Below are 19,991 nucleotides of genomic sequence, written 5' to 3' on the forward strand. Positions count from 1 at the left end.
AAAGATTCCCATAGCCAGAGAAAGGAAAAAGAATAACTCTCATGAGAAGCTCAAGCTGAAAAAAACAAAACAAAAAAAACTTAGGTGATTGTCAATCACAAGATAAATATTTTCCAGCAAGGTCACTTTTGTGATAATAAGTCATTGTGAGTCTAGGGTGTGTTCACAGACAGCTAGCATACGTAAGAGAAGAAAGAATCCTTTCACCAGATCCTACACACTATGTTCAGTTTCAATCATTGTAGAAAACTGACAATCAATGTGATTAAAATTAAGAAACAAGTTGTTCTAGAAACAGGTTCTATGAATTGAATCAAGCTTAAGGGAAAGAAGAATAAGAGCTGAATAATTTACCATCGCCTTTTAACTTTTTAAGTAAGAAAGATCCAAGTAGTTCAGCACACAAAAATAATTGCTGCCTACAGAAAAGGAGTAATGTCTGTGAATGAAATTAGAAAGTGGATAGATGCGTGAAAATATCAATTAAAAAATACAGATAGAATAAGGTAGAAAAGATTTGTATTCTCATAATTGTTCTAAAAAGGAAAGTCAAATATTTGAACAACAACAAAAAAAATGAGTATTCTATTTTGTCCTTTGGCATATCCCAACCCCTACACTAATACTGGATAAAAAGTATAGGCTCAATGAATATGTGAGAAATAAATGAACAAATGCATGGAATCAGTCTTGAATTGCATATCTGAATTGCATATCTGATATTCCCACAAGAACTTCCCACAATTTAGAAAGCCTAGACAGAGCCATCTCTTTAGGTCCTTTCCAAGTATAGGACTCTAAAATTCATACCCATTTCTGGAACAGATTTACTCTGCATAGGTCTGGGCAGCAGAGCAAGGACTGATGGACAGAAATAGAAAGTAGATTCATTATTGTTCAGCACAAAGCTAACGTTCTAACAACGAAAGCTGACGTACAAGGTGGGACTCCATCTGTAAGTCGGTCAGCTCCGTGCTGGCCTGGTAAGGTGGGTGTCTCACAAGTTGTCAGAGAGGGGTCTGCTGTACTGTGTCTCCTCCAAGACCCTTCCTAACTCCATGCATTGGTGACTTGATCATACTGAGATGAGAGCCACTAAAAGGAATAAAGTCTTTCAACAACAATCAGAGTCCTCCCCTGAATACGTTAGCACAGAAATAGAGTTATAATGGTCATCGATGATCAATGTTCCTCGCTTCGGTTAGGTGTATTACTCCATTTTACATTATCCCAAACGCATGAGGTGACGGCAATGAAGCTACATGGAAGTCCTTAAGAATAGCACATGCACTTTCACTTCTCAGAGGCACGTACTGGTTGGAACTATTGTTTTCATGTGAATGTTTCTCTGAACAAAAACTCCAGGGCTCACAGCACTTATAGAAGAGCAAAGGAACAAAAATGGCCAGGTGATGTTTTGTTTCCAGTTTCCAAGAACATTCCATTGAAAGGAGACACTGACAGTTTGTCAGGGCTAAGCAAACAGTAGGATTCCTGTCTACCCGCTGATGAGTAACTCCATTATAAGTTTTCATTAGAGCATCGCATTCCATGGGGCTCCATTGTTCATTTCACTCTAATGCTTCTAAGGTACAAAGGTAATACTAATAACACTGGATGGAGGGCTTACCTGAAATAGCACTTAAATTCTAATCTCAATGGATCTAAGTGTACACAGCCACAAATGGATGGGTTCATTTGTATGCTGTTTTGTCTCCATGCATATCTAGCTACCTATCATTTCAATTTATAGGAAACAGCATGCCTTGTTAGCTGAGCTAAAGTTTCCCCAGCTTTTCAATTATGGTTCCAATTTTTTCTGAAAGGTGATACAGCTATTATTTAAATTTGAGAGCCACTATACCCTTGCAGGAGAGTGGGTAGGCCAATGTCTTTTTCTTATGCAAGTATATATACATCTGTGTGTGCTGCCAAAATAATGTCAGTCTGAGACCTACTACAGAAAAGAACAATGAACTGATTCCTTAACCTTTCTTCCACTTAAAATAAGCTATTTGTTTACCTTGAAGGTTGTAACTTAATTAGAAGCTACTGGTGATGAAGAAATTGCATTTGATTTTCACAAACGTGCAACTCATAAGCCAGCCAGAGACAAAGTCAAGAAGTTTATGAGGAAATATTGATGATAATGATAAGGTCAGGCCCTTACAAAACACTCAGCTTTGAAAAAGGAGTGCAAAGAACTCTTGAACGAGTTAAGTGCCATTGCTGTTTGCTGACACACTCAGCCGCTGACATTTAACCATTGCAGGGACTATTTCAGAAAAGGGCATTCACTAGTAGGCAAGTAAGTAGACACCATGGGTGGTAACTAACTTTAGGGAAATATTTGTACCATTTGTGACAGTATCAACATCCTCTAAGTGGAAGAAACTTTGTTTCAAGAGCTTAGTTTGAACAATCATCTTTAATCTTTTGTAGATTGAAGTGAACAAGGTGGCCAAATTGGGGTAATATTATCATTACTATTATAAGAGAAAATTCAGTAGGAATATAGCTATTTTTTTTTTCCTGAGCTCTATAAATATTTATTTTCCCAACCCCCCAAAAAAATATTTTATGGACTAAGGGAAATATCAAACTTTGTATTAATGACTTTGAGAAGCAACATTTGATCCTGTTGCATTTTCCTGAGAGAACATTAAATAATTTTCCCAAGTTGGATAGCAATGCTTAGAATACAATGATAAGGGCTAAGAGATGTTACTTTTCTTGGTTAAAAAAAATAAATTAATGAACTTAAGAGTCAAGCTGTCCTCTCTAGAAGTGTAAGCCCCACTCAGTCCTCAACAGAGAGAGCTCTTCCTACCACAGAGAGAGGTCTTGGTACTAGAAAGAATTACCTACGGATTCAACCCAAATGCATTAAACTTGTGTTTTAGTTCTTCTGAATCCTACTCATCCTTACTTATTCACTTTCTTGATTCCAACCAAATACAATCTTCAGAGCACTCCCTACGTCTCCTGAATTCCAGGCTTGGTCAGAGTTTTCTTGTCCCTTGGCTTTCCTCCCATCACTTCTGCTCCTGCTCCTGGCATCCTTTGTTTAAGGATTGGCCCTTAGGCCACCTATGGTATGAAGACCCCCACCCCTGCTCACACACTGGGGGCGTGGGGGCTCCATCCAGCCTCAGGATTCCAGCAATGCACAGAGTCAGCATCCTCGTGCAGGCATTGCTTAGATTTCTGATAATATGTGGATGATCTAAACTCGTTACCTTGACTATGATCTCCCAGAGGACAGAGACCATGTAATAACACTCTGTGTACTTATTAAAGTATCTGGAAAATTATCAGGTAAAAGAGAAGCATATCGATGATAGAAACCCAACTTGGTGCTGCCAGGTACTAGCCATGTAGCTGAGTAATGTATTTAATATGTTTGCATTTTAATACTATTCATTATACTTCCTCGTCTAAATCATCTGGTCAGCTACTGTTACGTAAGAGTTGGATGATGTAATAATATACATTAAATGAAGGGGTGGATGAAGAAATGGATGAAGAAATGGGTAAAATGGGTTATAAAACCATGCATAACAACTTGTCCCAATATTTTCCACTGAAAAGTTTTTCATTAATAGGGTAGGAAGCCGTCCTTACCACAAATGCCTGACTGGCAGAGGTGTGTGTTTCATGGCCACGAGGGCGCCACCCCAGTCTAGGAACCAGACATTGTACTCTTCATCAAAGACCTGGAACAACAAGAACAACAAGGATCATAGCAACACCTTACATTTGCATGGTGCTTGAAAGTTTACAAAGTTGTTCACATATATTGTTTCATCTAGATTCTGAGCCTTCCAACAATCCTATCAAGAAGTTTGACGAGCAATGTCATCCCCATTTAATAGGTGAAAAAGTGGGCTAGCAGAGAACAAATAACTGTCAACTGTCCCTAATCCACTCAAAGGGCATTTCCAGGGTTCTTTCCCCTAGTGCTGTTCAGTGTGCGACAAGAAATTCAGGCAACAAGACCCTTGCTCAACTAGATAACCCAGTTGAAAACACAGCTTCAAAAAACTTTGTCATCTGAGTATGTTACTAGTCAGCTTTCTCTTTCTCATCTTTTCAAATGAGACATTTGCTAATTTATAACTGGTCTGTGTCTCATTCAGTCATTCAGTCATGTCAGACTCTTTACAACCCCAGGGACTGCAGCACTCCAGGCTTCCCTATACTTCACCATCTCCCAGAGTTTGCTCAAACTCATGTTCATTGAGTTGGTGATGTATCTTATAGTCGAGTTATAAACTTTCTAGGAACTTAAAGGACAATCCCTTTTAGACATGTAGACATTAAAGTCTACATGATAACTGAGTTCTCAGACTTAGCCACCACATCCTAAGTTTCCATGCTAGTTGAATGAAGACTTAAGTTTAGCACTTGGGGATCTTTACGCTAAATGTTCACTGGGACGCCATGCTTCCTGAGATGCAGAGTTACTCATTCTTTGATTCATTCATTTGTCCATTAGCTATCAATCCTTTCACTCACTTATTGATTTATTCAGTGATCCATCCATCCATCTGCATAACCATTTACTAAGCACCTACCATGATGCAAGTCTCAGAGCCTTAGCTCAGACCTAACTCCACATACAGCAACACTTCTACAATTTATGACTTTTAAGTCTGCAACCTAAGACAGAAAAAATTTTCTCCACCAGAGAAAAAGTTATCTCCTCTAGATCTTCTGGAGAAAAGTGGAATTAGAGAATTCCTCCAGTTGTTAACCACTAATGGTGGCTCTTACAAGCTGGATGGAGAGGTTGGGATGGTGGGTTAAGTGAGAGGTACTATAAAGGGTAAAAAGACAAAAGCAGAGTTAAAAAGGAGGGGATAGGAGGAATGGTGTCCCCTGTAAATATGACTCAGAGAACACCATAGAGAAAAGCAAATGGACTCTCGGGCCTAAACCTTTCAATTGGTTTTCTTTCTCATATTTGCCTTTAAACGTCCACACTAATGGTGAGCTTTCACACACAGAAGACTTAAAGATTATTGTTTTTTATATTCCAGATATAAACATAGACTCAGTCTGAGTTCAAAAGTGGACTCTATGAATAGAAGCACTGGATCAAAGTCTGAGAGTAAGGACTAGAAGAAGATTCTCAGTACTGAGAAGAAAGAAGTTATTTTTCTTCATACTATCCTCTCTAAAATATTATTCTGGCCACTTCTAGCTCTTGCCCTGTCCAGCACTGTAGTGGAAGCTGGAATGCTTAGCTGTTTGGGAAAAGAGACAAGGAAACCGAAGTGGTGACAACACAAGGAAGGAGTGTTGCAGTGGTCACCCGGCCAGGTGAGCTATTTCTTGTATTCAGGGACAATATTTTGTCTGTTGTGAATTTCTGGACCAGAAGAATTTACGTTCCAGTTTCTACCCCATTTGGCACTCATAAGAGAGTATCTTATATTTTGAAAGTATGTTCTTATTTATGTGTCTGTTCCTCATCGAGTTGATTCCCTTGTGGGCAGGAATCTTAATTTATTCTTTGGAGTAGGCCTTATAGTAGTTAATATAGGGGTTGTGTCTAGTATGTCCTTGGTAATTTTTTTTTTTTGGATAAGTGGTAGTAGTGAAAGTGATGGCAATGGGGGTGATGATGATGATGTTGGTGATGGTGATAAAAATCTTCACTAAGGGACCCAAACAGAAAGTTGTACAGATAGATTTCAGATAGTTGATTCATCGTCATCATTAAGACATTCAATACTCATCCTTTTTCTTCCTCAGATAGAAACCTTCTCATCTTTAAGGTTTAGTAAAATGTCAACTCTTCTCATGAAGCCTTTCCCAGTTTGCCCAAGTAGAATTAATTCCTCCCACTTCTCTGCAAGCTAATAATGACACTAAAATAACATAATCTAAACTACAGTTATTTATGGACCTGTTTCCTCTACTTAATTTTGAGCTCCATGGGAAAAGGGACTCAAAAGTATTCAATGGCCTCCTCAGGTTTATACTTGACACCTAGTTGACATTGTATAAATCTGTGTTGTCCAATATAGTAGCTACATGAGACAATTTAGATTTAAATTGATTAAAATAAAATTAAAAATTTAGCTCCTCTGTCACCCTAGCCACATTTCAAGTGTGCAACAAACACAAGGGACAGTATATACACATACAGAACATTTTCCTTATTGCTGAAAGTTATATTGGACAGCACTGCAAACAAAAATGTTTGTAAAATTGAATTAATTTTTCATATGGTCATATATCTATTAAGCTGTCTCATACTTAACTAACATTGGGCCCACATATTACTTAAGCCACCACAGACTTCCATGGCTTTGCTGGTCTTAGTATTCTATACCCTTCACCTTGTAGATAAAGAAACAGATCTAGAAAGGTAAGATCTTGCCAAGATCCCATGGCACATTAATGATACAAAATTGTTTTACTGACTGTATCACCTCACACAGGAATGGGAATTAGCATCTGGTAACTGTTTCATACCTATTGTTGAATGGAAGGATGAACAAACTAGGGAAACCCCAGTTCTTCTTATTCCTTGCCCAGCTCTTCCCATGTTACCCCACTGCCCATCTATTCTTCCAGCTACATTGACCAAACAGAACTGCTGCTTCAGTTTTTTTTTTTAACAAGCAAAAAGTCACAATGAGCCTGAGAATCCCATAGATAAGAGAAATATTGGCTGAATTTGCCCTAAATATCTCTTCCCTGTCCCCGAATCTCTCAGTTACCTGTCTCCATGTGTTGCCCCCATCAGAAGAGATGAACACACCGATGTCGGTATATGAGAGTTCCGAACCAATGTTGCCTAAAACAGAAGCAGATTATTTGAAAATGTCAGAAACTTTACAGATTAGTGTGCTTGGGGTTGCAGGAAGGGATAGCAGAGAGTGAAAGTTTTCCAAGTCATGTTTAGGGTAGATTTATAAGCTTTTTCTTGGTGTCATATCAAAACCCCAGCAGGAAGATAACCTAACATGGAAAAAAACAAATAAATAAATAATACAAGAGGGACACCTGTTTAAAAGGCAACATCCAAAGATCAAATATTGGTTGGCTTGGATCTCTTGAACTCTTCATTCTGTATACCAATAATCTCTCCAAAATTGATCTCAATGATGGCAAAGAACAGAAGAGTAAACAACTATGCGAGTCTAGGAACATCTTCCTTCTCATATGTAATTTTATGTTAAGAAAAACTGGTGTATGTGTGAGTGTGTATGTGTTTGGGTGTGTGCGCATATGTGTATCTGTTTCCAAGTTAAACCTGTCAAAATATTTCTTGTGTGCCAGGCTATTGAATAAACCAACAGTACAGAATATGTAGTCAAAGTGATAGAGTTTCCAGAAGAAAATGACAATATTCAGCAGACCATGGTCATCAAGCACCTGGAGAAGGAAATGGCAACCCATTCCAGTGTTCTCATCTGGAGGATCCCACAGACAGAGGAGCCCGGTGGGCTACTGGGATTGCAAGACTTAGAGACTTAGCAACTAAGCCACCACCATGGTCGTCAAGAATTGTAGGAGGTCACCTGGATTACACCTAGACTGACCACAATTCCTGTCTTATTCCTTCACACCTTTTCCCTCTCCCCTTCTCTTTCTTCCCTTTGCATCACCTTGTGGTTATATTTGTAAAAACAAGACAGTAGTTAAGATTTTCTAGCCTATCCATATTGACCAAGTTTACCCTCAAACTCTCTGGTCCCAGAACAAATATCCCAAACTTAAAAGTGAGCTGCTCAACAAATAATTGTACAACAGATGAATGAGGAAACACGTGATTGAATTATGTTATGATGTTGATGTGCATTTGGGGAGGTCTTTAGAAGCAGGAAAGTACCTTACACATGTAAGAATTTATCACTGAGGCTGATATTTTTTCTTTAAAAATAGCAGGAAGGGAATGTTAGCTCCCACACATCTGTAGCCTAAATAAGAGCACAATAAAAATGCAATAATGAAAATGTTAATTGAGCTCCTGACATTTAATGCTTCAAAATGAGAAATTAAAGCCAGGTTACAGCTTGTCAAACTCACATCAGCATCAGGGAGCACACAGCTAGCCAACTTGTTTTGACACTTCCAAAAATAACCCTAGGGCTCAGGGCTCAGGCAGTTGGTATCAGTGGAGTGGGGAGGCATGGTGAACAGCTCTGAGGAGTTATGTCTAGAATCTGGAATTCGACTCTTCAGATCCAGGTTTTGGAAGACACAGAAATGAAGAAAGTAAAGAGGGACAGGACAGAGAATGCCAACTTGTCCTTTAAGCATGGCCACCTGGAGCATTGTGCTAAAGATTCTGAGCCTATGTTTGGTTTCAACAGAATAGAGTTTGGCAATCAATTAGTAATGTCTACCAAGGGTGGTAGAGAGACAGGGAGACAGGTGTATAGTCCCCAAGAGCTAGAATTTGCCAGCCCTGTCAGGGCTTAGCATCTGTTAATCCTCTTTAGGAGCTGGTTCTGCTTATATCTTAAACCTTAAACCTCTCTTGCAAAGCTCAATGAGATTGATTTTGGAGGCATGTTGATGATGAGAATCCAAGGCTCCCAGTGAAGCTTGTTTTAGAAATATCTTGGGTCAACTGAAAGGATCCCTGAAAGAAATGTTACTGATCACAGAAACCAAAAGTCAGTTCCCAGAGGAAAGGACAGAAAAGAGGTGTCCAGGATGACTTGATCTTTGCACACATTCAGTCCCTAATTGGACCTATAGGAAGGAAACTTCTGAGAGGGAGAGCCTGGATTATGGTGTGAGAGAAGGAAGATCTGAATGCTGGTTAAAGTGGAACTGGAGGAGGGCTCCCAGGGTGGCCCCAGGCCAGGTTAGAGGAAGAGGTAGCTCATTCCGCCTGGAGTGCTGTGATAGGAGGGAGAAAGGAGGAGAGCCATGGAAAACAGGGAGCTCCTCTCAACAACAGTTTAGCTGGTCAATCACAGAGGTTCTGCTGCCCATCTGGGCAGCTGTTAACAACACACTTTTAGCCTCATGTCCTCCCAAGGCACCTTTCTCCCAAGGCTTTATTTAGACACTCCTGGAAAAGAGAGAGAGAGACAGAAACACAAAGAGATGGGGAGAGGTTAACATGCTCTGAGGTTAGAGATGCTTCTCTCGCCACCACTGATGTCCACTCAGGGTAATTAAATGGAAGAGGAAGCAGACAGTACAAAAGTCACTGCAGGAAAAGAAAGCACCTCTGTGGAGGGGACAATAAATGTTGTCTCTGTGTGAATATTCAGAGTGTACAGGAAGCATGCAGGGAGCCTGGAGTAGCTGTGGGGCTGGCAGGTGAAGGGGCTCGGGACTAGGTCTGGCTGAATGGCTACTGGATGGACTAGACTTGGAGGCAGAGGGAGTGTGAGTGAGGCAGGACACCTGTTCCTCCTGCCCTCCACCTCCTCACCCATAAATCCACATCACAGGGCCATCTGCAATCACAGCAGGAAAGTGCTCTGTACACCATAAGGCCCTGGGAGGATGTACGGTCTCTATGACCAGCTTGAAACCACAGCGTAAGGATACTTAGTACTCTGGTGCTTCTGCTGCTAAAAGGCAATTGCCAAACTCTCCAGACTGGAATTCCATCTGCCTTCAGAGATGGTCTCAACAGGAGTAAGAGATGAATCCCAGCAGGCACTGTCATCCATGCAGCTTCCCTGAGCCCTGGTCCCCGTGAGAGAGAGGAGGAGGCAGTGAGGAGTGAAGATGAGAGGGACCAGGGTCACTGACACCTGAAGGCAGGAGATATGCATGGATCTGGAAGAGGGTTCTGGAGAGACAGGTCCATCCAGACCACTGAAGGCATCCTCGGTTAAGTTCGTAGTTATTTTTCCAATAGTGAAACGACCTTCAGGGAGAACCGGTAAGCAGGGTAAAGAGAAGCTGGGAATAAGGAGGCATCTGTCAGTGACCCAGTACTGGCTTTTCATGAGGATCTTGTCAGCTGTGTTATGTCCCTCTCAATGCACTATGCAAAGTTACAAGAGTTACAAAGGGGAGAGTATTAGTAAATTCTCATGCATATGGGCAAAAGAAGTTTCAGAATCCAGTCTTGAATGTCTATGTGTTTGTTAGCTCATAAAAACTTAGAGTAATTTAGAGGCCCAACCCTCCCGACTATGCTCTGAGCCCTCAGCGGGATCTTGTAGGCACACTCTCCATTCTCTAATTCCTACAACATCCTCACAAGGCAGGGAAAGATAACTTGATTTGCAGATGAGGAAAATGAAGCACAGAGGTTAAAGAACTTGGTCAAATTCTTAAGTCTCATAAGTGTCAGAGCTCAGCTTGGAAAGCAGGCCTACAGAGTTCCTAAGTGCATTCATTCAAACTGGAGATGCACAGTGAATGCACATTATTTGTGGATTCTATTGAAAGAGGTGTACAAATCATATTCTTCTGGTGCAATAAGAGCAGTTCTAAATTTCTGTAATATTAATGATGATATTATAAAAGGTATCAGGTATTGAGCATTCAATATCTCCTAGGCACTGTTTTGAACACTGGAAATCCATTGCTTTGTTTAATACTCCAATTCCATTATGTCGGTACTATTTTTTCCACTGTCAATGAAAACACCAATGTTTAGAGTGGTTAAGCCACATAAGGCAATCCTGGCTACATAGTTAGCATTTACATAATGATAAATTTTATTATTTTTTTCCTTTTTTTACAGTTTATTTTCATTGGAGGATAATTACTTTACAATATTGTGATGGCCTCTGCCACACATCAACATGAATCAGCCACAGGCATACATGTGTCCCCTCCCTACTGAACCCCCCTGCCACCTCCCTTTCCACTCCATCCCACAGGGAACCCAAAGTCAGTGCTCTGTAACTTTTATTATCGATTACTCTTCTCCAGTGTTCCTTCCACTCCAGTCCAGGGCCTCCTGTAGGCCTGGAGGAGAGGCAAAGTATAGCAGTCCCACAGTTGGGAGGTCTAACAGGCACGGATGATGGAGTGTGGGGGTCACTCCCCCAATCAGGAACATAGTACCAGAGCCTGCCTTCATCGCTCACTGTGCTGGGCTCCCTGAAGCCAGTGATGTTAAATATGGTGGATCCAGTTTCTCTGGGTGGAGAGTTGACTGAGGTATCTTCAGAAGGCTATGCTAGCTGTCACCCCAATTTGAGTGGATGGTCACTGGTGGTGTTTAAAAGTTCATGCAGTTGAAGGGTTGGAGAAGGAAGTCATGGCTAGCAGAGTAGTAACTCCAGGGCCTGGAGCTTCAGGTTGATGAGTTTACTATCTTGGCAAGTCTCTGTGAATTTATCTACTTTCATTAGAAAAAACTGCCTCATACCAGAGCTCTAACTTCGAAGATTACAGGCCTGCTTTGCTTTATGCCATTAATGTATTCCTGAAAAGGTGTATGGAAATCAAATGCATGCTAATCAGAGCACTTTCCCCAGGAGACTTTCATTTTCATCTCGGAGTTGTTTTATCTTCATTTCTGATTGATGTTCAGTGGACAGTGGTTCCAACAATGCAACCTGGAGTTTTTCTGCCCTTTCCCCCAGGCCCTCAGCCAAGTGGTTAATCATGTGTAAACAAACCTTTACACGCACCAGAGACCTCCTGATTAAAAACAGCTCTGGGGTGAAACCTTTTGTAAAGAATACTCTATGCAAAGAGAAAACTACCCCAACTTATACTTGGTGAGCTAAGAAGTTCATATATCACATTTTCTTCAAGTGAGAATTCCCTATTACTAACAACCTTTCTGGTCAGTCAGTTGACTTGAAAAGGAACTCTGACCTCTAGCTAACACAGGGGACTGCCCTGTGACCATGGTGAAATGTTGCATTTACCAAAAGTTACAAGGTTCTGGAGCTCTTTGCCTGGGTTATTAGGTTGGCCTTGCAGTTCCACAAATTCTGCCTGTTTTCTGGGATGAATGCCCACAGCTTTTCTCTGATGCTCAAATGATTACAAAGAGGTCATGGCATATGCCAGAAGCCCTCAGTAAGGAAGCGGCTCAGTCTACCTTACCTGTAGCCACCACGAGCCCTGGAGCTGTCTCCTTGCTGGAGATTCTTCCCGAGGAATATGGATTTTCGGAGATCTGCAAGTGTAGGTGTAGGGAGCAGAAAGGCTAAAATGGAGAAGAAGAAAGTAGTTTCACTCCAGGGAACTCCTGACATGCATCCCTGCCACACCAGATACAGGGCTCCCAGGTGCCAACCTTCCAGGAACAGCAAGGGTTAGATGTGAGTCACTCACTCACTTCCCCAAGAGATGACCTGGGGCCGGAGTCATCTCTCCCTGAACAGATGATAGAATCACATCAGAACCTGCCCTGAGCACCATTCATAGGCCCCTTTCTGTCCCTGCTCCCATCACAATTGTATGCTTCCCCTCCCTTTCTCACACCCACTCTATCTATCAAGGTCCAGTTCATGGTCAGCTTCATGAAGCCTCCTGACCATTCCTTCCTTCTCACCCACAGGATGACACTGACCTTCTCCCATCTTTGACCATGGCCATCACACTCTGCTTCTTGGAGCTCTGTGGGGCCCCTGGGAGCAGTGGAGGGGGAAGTGAAGAGAGACAGTCTTGACTCTCTACCCTCTTCTTCAATCAGATGGTCCCTCTTTCTGCTTCATGTGTTTGGTTCCTGTTTATAATTTTACTTTGAATTTCACTTAAAATGTCTGAAGCCATTATCTGAAACTTGTATAAGTTTGTCTTCTTTACTTATTTATCCCTAGTTGAGTTTCTTTAAAAAGGATCAGGGATTTAGACCGATGTAGACACATAATAAAAAAAAAATTAAAAATTGTGAAATTGGGGAAAGGAGAAAAATAGATTAATAAAATAAGATGAAATCCATGGGTAAGGTTTGGGGAGGGGGGAATTCTAGCTGTGACCAGTTCTTGGACACAGGCAGGCATATGTCTCTGACCTTCCTAGTACCCCAAGCCAAAAACATGGAGCTGGACTGAAAACTACAAAAGGAAAAGGCCATATTAATCCTATTTACCACCATACTCCCAGTTTTTAACATAATGTCTGGAATATTCAGTAAGTAGTAAAAGGCAACTTTTTTTTGCGAAGGGGAAACAATCATTTCTGGCACTGTAGCAATGTTTCTCACATACGTCCTCTTTAAGAGGGCAGTGAGGGTTGTGAATTTCACTGTTAATGATCTGTCTTCCCTCTTCATTTGGAGTTGCAGCCCCTGAGAAGAGAGATAATGTCTTATACATTAGATCCTCTATGTGTCTATGTCAATACCCCATATAGCTGGAACCCTGGGAATGCTGAGAGATTAACTCTTGTCCATGTGGACATACCAGCCTGCATTTCTTGGGCTTCTAAAGCAGCTTTTACTTACCTTGCCCATTTTCAAGCACTTATCAAATGGTATCATATCAGTATCAGCTAATAGGTATTTACCACTACTGAGCTCTGCCTGGGACCCTTGGGCGCAGGCTTTCTGTTATGCTCCTTTCTCTTACTAGAAGTTGTAGCACACAGTATATTCTCAGTAAAAGCTTGTGGAATCCAACTGAACTTTCCATCCAGATGATATGGCAGTCTGAGTCCACAGATCAATGCCCTAGGAGTTGTAGGAAATGCCTGCCCAGCACCAGGCACATTCCTAAGGCCTCTTTGGTAGAATAAAGCCCCTGATGGAGCACCCCCAGGTAAGCAGTCTGCCCTGTGGCCTCACATGAGACAGGGACACTGACCAGCAGGCAGTGTACTGGATTGCCTCTCAGGTCCACATCTGGAGCTTGCAGGAGGCGCCAGTCCCTGCCTTTGTTGTACGTGATGTATGTCTTCACCTGGTCATCCACCTTCTTGTTTGCCAGGAATATCCCTTTGATACCTGCTACCTAGGAAAAAGGGCGAGAGATGGAGACCATGTTGGGGCAAAATGCCTATAGTTTAGGAGAAGCCTAGGGAGAAATGCCCCAGGATTGTCCACAGTGTGTTGGAGTACACAAGAGGAAAAGAGGAGGAGCATGGTGAGAAATGCCATATTCCACATGGTCTATAGGAGAAGTTTAAGCTCACTTCTGCTGGCCTCCACACAATTCCCCCACTCCCTCCACCCGCCTCCCACCGCAAACCAGATATTCCATCCTCCTCTTACTCATCTTCTTTGCCCCACTCTACACATCTCTGTACTTTGTTCAGAGGACTTTATACTTAATAGACTTATTTATCCTTAATTAACTACCAACATTTCCTCTGGGGTGGGAGTGGTTGATAACGACTGAAGTAGTTACTCCTAGAGAACATTTGAGATTAACCAACATATACTACTATATATAAAACAGATAAACAAGAAAGACCTGCTGCATAGCACCAAGAAGCATATTCAGTATCTTACAATAACTTATAATAATGGAAAAGAATCTGAAAAAGAATACACACACACACTCATATACATATGTATAAATATATACATATATGTGTGTATATATATACATATATATATATAACTGAATCACTTTTCTGTACACCTGAAACATTGTAAATCAACTATATTTCAATAAAAATTAAAAATAAATAAAAATAGAGAACATAGGATTTTGTTCAGAAGGGGCTTGTATACAGGTTTTCAAGGCATCGAGGTATAATCTGTAATGGTGGTAAGTTGAAGTGTTCTGATTAGTAGTGAGGTAGATGTTCTCTTAATAAATTAATAAATAAGATAATTAAGGATAAAGGATCACAACAAACTGTGGGAAATTCTTAAAGAGATGGGAATACTGGACCACCTGATTGGCTTCCTGAGAAATCTGCATGCAGGTCAAGAAGCAACAGTTAGAACTGGACATGGAACAAGAAACTGGTTCCAAATTGGGAAAGGAGTACGTCAAGACTGTATATTGTCACCCTGCTCACTTAACTTATATGCAGAGTACATCATGTGAAATGCCAGGCTGGATGAATCACAAGCTGAAATCAAGATTGTTGGGAAAAATATCAATAACCTCAGATAGGCAGATGACACCACACTTGTGGCAGAAAGCGAAGAAGAACTAAAGAGCCTCTTGATGAAAGTGAGAGAGGAGAGTGAAAAAGTTGGCCTAACGCTCAACATTCAGAAAACTAAGATCATGGCATCTGGTCCCATCACCTCATGGGAAATAGATGGGGAGACAGTGGAAACAGTGACAGACTTTATTTTTTTGGGCTCCAAAATCACTGTAGATGGTGACTGCAGCCATGAAATTAAAAGACACTTGCTCCTTGGAAGAAAATCTATGACCAACCTCGACAGCATATTAAAAAGCAGAGGCATTACTTTGCCAACAAAGGTCCATCTAGTCAAGGCTATGGTTTTTCCAGTAGTTATATATGGATGTGAGAGTTGGACTATAAAGAAAGCTGAGCACAGAAGAATTGATGCTTTTGAACTGTGGTGTTGGAGAAGACTCTTGAGAGTTCCTTGGACTGCAAGAAGATCCAATCAGTCCATCCCAAAGGAAATCAGTCCTGAATATTCATTGGAAGGACTGATGTTGAAGCTGAAACTCCAATACTTCGGCCACCAGATGCGAAGAACTGACTCATTGGAAAAGACCTTGATGCTGGAAAAGATTGAAGGTGAGAGGAGAAGGGGATGACAGAGGATGAGATGGTTGGATGGCATCACCGACTCAACGGGCATGAGTTTGAGTAAACTCTGGGAGTTGCTGATGGATAGGGAGCCTGGCGTGCTGCAGTTCATGGGGTTGCAAAGAGTTGGACATGACTGATTGACTGAACTGAACTGTTTTCCATCTCAGATGACCCAGCTTGGTGACCTGGCCCCTATCATTGGCTGTGCCACCAGTTCACTGTGGACTTTGGATAATTCTTATTTTATCGTGGGTCGCAGCCAATTGTCACTTAAAAAAGGTGGAATAAGCCCTTCCCTTTCTTTTCCTCCGTTGGTTGGCAAAGGATACCACAGATAATGTAGACTACGCTTGCCAGAGCTCCCCGTGTATTGGGATTTGCATACCTTTGATATTCTGAAGGAAGAAGAGCATCACTACAACACAAGTAGCTATAGAGTGAGGAGATTTATCATCCAGAAGGGTTCATGAGTAAGCACAGATTTGACTCACTTTTATTACTTCTCTGCCCACATCTGAGCAATAAGAAGAGATACTTAGAATGACAGCAATCTATGTCAAAGGAAGATTCCCTTGACTTTCCATTCAAGTTCCAAAGGAAAGGTAATTCAAATTGTTTAGATACATATAAGCAAGACTTCAGCAGGTTTTCTAGATAACACTCAGCTATCTCGAAATTTTAATTGTATTCATACTTACCCCCATTCTTTGAGGGTCTTCATGAATTGAGGTGTATTGCAGTTCTGAGAGGATCTCAGTGGGAGCAAAGGGAAAGACTTTCATAGAAGTCAGCTCTTCTGGGTTTTTTTGTTCGTTTGTTTGCTTTTTAATGACATAATTTAGCTGATGAATGAGAAGTGCTTTTTTAAATTTTTTTTTAAGTAGCCTGACTGGCCTTGAAAGAAAATAAAGAATGACAACCCAAATACAAAATAAATAAATAAATAACAAAAAAACGAACAGGGCATGTCTGGAGGAGAACAGACTTGGGAAGGACACCACTAGGGGAATTTGACAAAGGGCCAGCGATGGAATTGATTAGAATCCGACTGTGAACAGAGGGTGGGAAAGGACAGGAGCCAGGGCGGGGCGAGGGGCGGTGGTGTCAGCGTTATGCCCTCTGGCAGCGGTACCCTCCCTGCCTTAGCTCTTCAGAGACAGCATCATTTCAGGAAGGCTGGTACCTCACACACTCATCCAAGGTCTGTGAGGCCCTCAGATGACCTCAGTCTTTAAAACCAACTGCAAAGGTGTCTGTCTCAAACCCAGTTACTGATAATTCCTCACAGGGAATGGAATCTGAGTTTCCTTAGAACCTTCTGCCTAATGGAGGCCTTTTGTTATTCTCTTTAGACACAGGACTGGTACCTTTTCTGGTGTATTACCAGTTAATGATGCCATATCTCTCTCTCACCTAAGCCAGTTGCCCCTCTCCATCATGCGCCCGGGGCCTTGCTATCTAATTTCTAGAACATAAACAGGTTAGAATCAGACTCTTGTCTGTCACCCGCATCCCCTGCCTCCTAGTTCGATGCATTCTAGCATGAATTACTAGCCACTCTGCTGCTTCTTGTGTTCTTCTGGATAAGCATGCTTGGAAAATATATGCCAATATTACATTAGCATTTTTCCTCTAAGAACTCCACCACTTCAGGTGGGTATTTTCTGCATGTCCCACTTAGTCTGAGAGCAAAATCATGAGAATGGAGACTGAAAAGATACAGAAAGGAGAGATTTTGAGGGAACCCAGATGCATCTCTGAGGGTGTTCCTCCTATAGCTACACATAATGCCAAAGAAATCTCAATCTTGTCTGGGGGAAGAAAGGAACATTTTCCATTTGTATTTGGATTCTTCTAAGCCCCATCATTGTTGCTGAATTGCTTCTTGGCTCTGTCTCTTGAATAAATGGACTGCAAGTTTGGAGGGTACTCTGCTTTCTATATCTTAGGCCAATAGCTTTCTAACTTTTCAAGCACAGCTCGAGTATGAAATCCATTTCCATTGCCATCTAGTAGACCCATGACCATATATGCATATATGTGTATACACATAGCTACACACACACACACACATATATATATATATCCAAAAGTTCCATGAAACACTACTTACCTTCACTACATACAGTATAAAGAAATTGGAAAATAAGACACACATTTTAGCTTCTCCATTCAAGAAGGCATTTAGAATCTGATAAACTTAAACATGCTGTGTCCCACTGTGGTTTGAAATCAAAAGCATAGCTGCTGCTGTTGGCCCTGAGAGCTCAAGGAGAAAGGTACCAGCTTGTGGTAGTCCCCACAGAAGAGGGTAGTATTGATACAAGATCTCAGGCCTGCATGACCCACTTTCCCCTGGGAATCAATCTGAGGTGCAAAGGGACATGGACAGCAGCCCCTTGGCAGAGCACTGGGTCCAGGTGGCATGCTCATCTGTTGCTCACTCCCCTGGGCCCTCAGGACAAGGAAACCGGGGTTCTGCTGAGAAAAGCAATTATCATGGTGTGCCTTGGGCTGTCCCTAGAGTTGGACCTGTGGTGAGGAGCTGAAGAAGATTAGTTTGGGTAAAATGTCCCTGTGGAGTATATAAGTAGTTGTCCATCTGTCCAAAGAAGGGTAATGTAAGGTCAAGATAAAGCAGTGGGTGGAGGGCAGTCACTGGACACAAGGAAAGCAATGAAACGTCAATAATATGGGCAAAGAGGCCAGAACTAAGAGTAACTCAGAGTTTCATTTTATCCATTCAACCAAGTAGAGTGAGGTCAAGATATAATTAGTCATTAGGAAATCTAAATAGAACTAACGAAGTACCACTAGGCCTTTAAAAGAATGTCTAAACACACACAAGTGCCACACACTCCCCACCTCCCCCCTGACATGCACACACACACCTGATAATACCAAGTGTTGGTAAAGATGTGAAGCAATTAGAACTTGTTTTCATCTCTGGTGGAGAACAAAATGATACTGCCACTTAAGAAATGGCTTGGTGGCTTTTTATAAACATAAACACATTTTTGAGAGTCCCTTGGACTGCAAGGAGATCAAACCAGTAATTCCTAAAAGAAATCAATCCTGAATATTCATTGGAAGAACTGTTGCTAAAGTTGAAGCTCCAATACTTTGGCTACCTGATGTGAAGAGCTGACTCATTGGGAAAGAGCCTGATGCTGGGAAAGACTGAATGCAGAAGGAGAAGGAAGCAGCAGATGATGAGATGGTGAGATGGCATCACTGACTCAGTGGACATGAATTTGAGCAAACTCTGGGAGATAGTGAAGGACAGAGGAGTCCATGGTATTGCAAAGAGTTGGACATGACAGTGACTGAACAACAATACACACACACATTGGACCTAGCAATTCTATTTCTAGGTATTTATCCATGAGAAAGAAAAACTTAAGTTCACATGAATGTTTACAGAAATTTCATTCATAGTCACACAGATCTGGAAACAACCTGAAAAACCTTCAACTGGCAAATGAATGAACAAACAAGAATACACACAGGTAATGCAGTGCTACGCAGCAATAGAAAGAAAGGAACATCTCTTGATATTCAATAACATGGGTGGATCTCAAAATAATAAATGAAAGAAGCTAGACTCAAAAGACTCCCTACTGCACAATTTCATTCATATGAAAATGTAGAAAAGGCAAAACTGGAGGGAGAGAAATCATATTGGCTTGCCAGTGACTTTGGATGGGAGGAGAGTGATCACAAAAGGGCCATAAGAGGGAATGTTTTGGGACAATATCCTATACATCCAGTGTTATATATCTTGATTATGGTGGTAGATGCACATACCTCTGTTAATACTCAAAGAACCATAAAGGTTAAATTTTACTGCACATGAATTATACCTCAGTTAAAAAAAAAATGAATGTGAAAAAAATGTGTAATAGGAAGAGGCTGAACTTTTGCATCAAATGAACATAAGTTGGTTCACAGATAGCTTTACCCTTTTACTAGCTGTGTGACCCGAGTCAAGTTACCAAGTTCTCTGTATCTCTGTATTCTCACAGGCACAGTAGGGAATAATATCTACCACGTGGAGATGCTATAATAGATAAATAAGAAAAAAATATATATATACATATATATCATTAAGGGTTATGCTGTCCAACACCATAGCCACTAGCCCCATAGGGCTCCTGAACACTTGAAATGTGGCCATGACTGAGAAACTGATTTTTAGTTTTATTTAATTTTAACCAATTTAAATATAAATTTAAAACTGATATCAGATCCAGTTACTGGCAAACTTCTAAATATGCTTGGAATAACCAGGGTATGTGAATCTACCTTTTCTACTATAAATTTTATGAAATGTAAATGCTGATGAAGTATTTATGCCGAAAATTTAGCATATGAATTGAGATGCTTGGGAAATGTAA

The 19,991-nt window shown here is 41.1% G+C and overlaps 1 protein-coding gene across 1 annotated transcript in view; it reads right to left on the reverse strand.

The window, feature by feature from the left end:
• Positions 1 to 19,991, reverse strand: part of SORCS3 (sortilin related VPS10 domain containing receptor 3) — a 619,218-nt gene that overhangs the window by 85,899 nt on the left and 513,328 nt on the right. Inside the window, exons 10-13 of the mRNA XM_043477073.1 lie at positions 13,710 to 13,856; positions 12,007 to 12,109; positions 6,735 to 6,811; positions 3,625 to 3,716 (exon numbers count right to left, since the gene is read on the reverse strand). Coding sequence (XP_043333008.1) covers positions 3,625 to 3,716; positions 6,735 to 6,811; positions 12,007 to 12,109; positions 13,710 to 13,856 — 419 coding nt within the window. The remainder of the gene's footprint in view (positions 1 to 3,624; positions 3,717 to 6,734; positions 6,812 to 12,006; positions 12,110 to 13,709; positions 13,857 to 19,991) is intronic.

This window comes from Cervus canadensis, chromosome 8 (assembly GCF_019320065.1).
Source record: "Cervus canadensis isolate Bull #8, Minnesota chromosome 8, ASM1932006v1, whole genome shotgun sequence".
NCBI classification, from domain to species: Eukaryota; Metazoa; Chordata; class Mammalia; order Artiodactyla; family Cervidae; genus Cervus; species Cervus canadensis.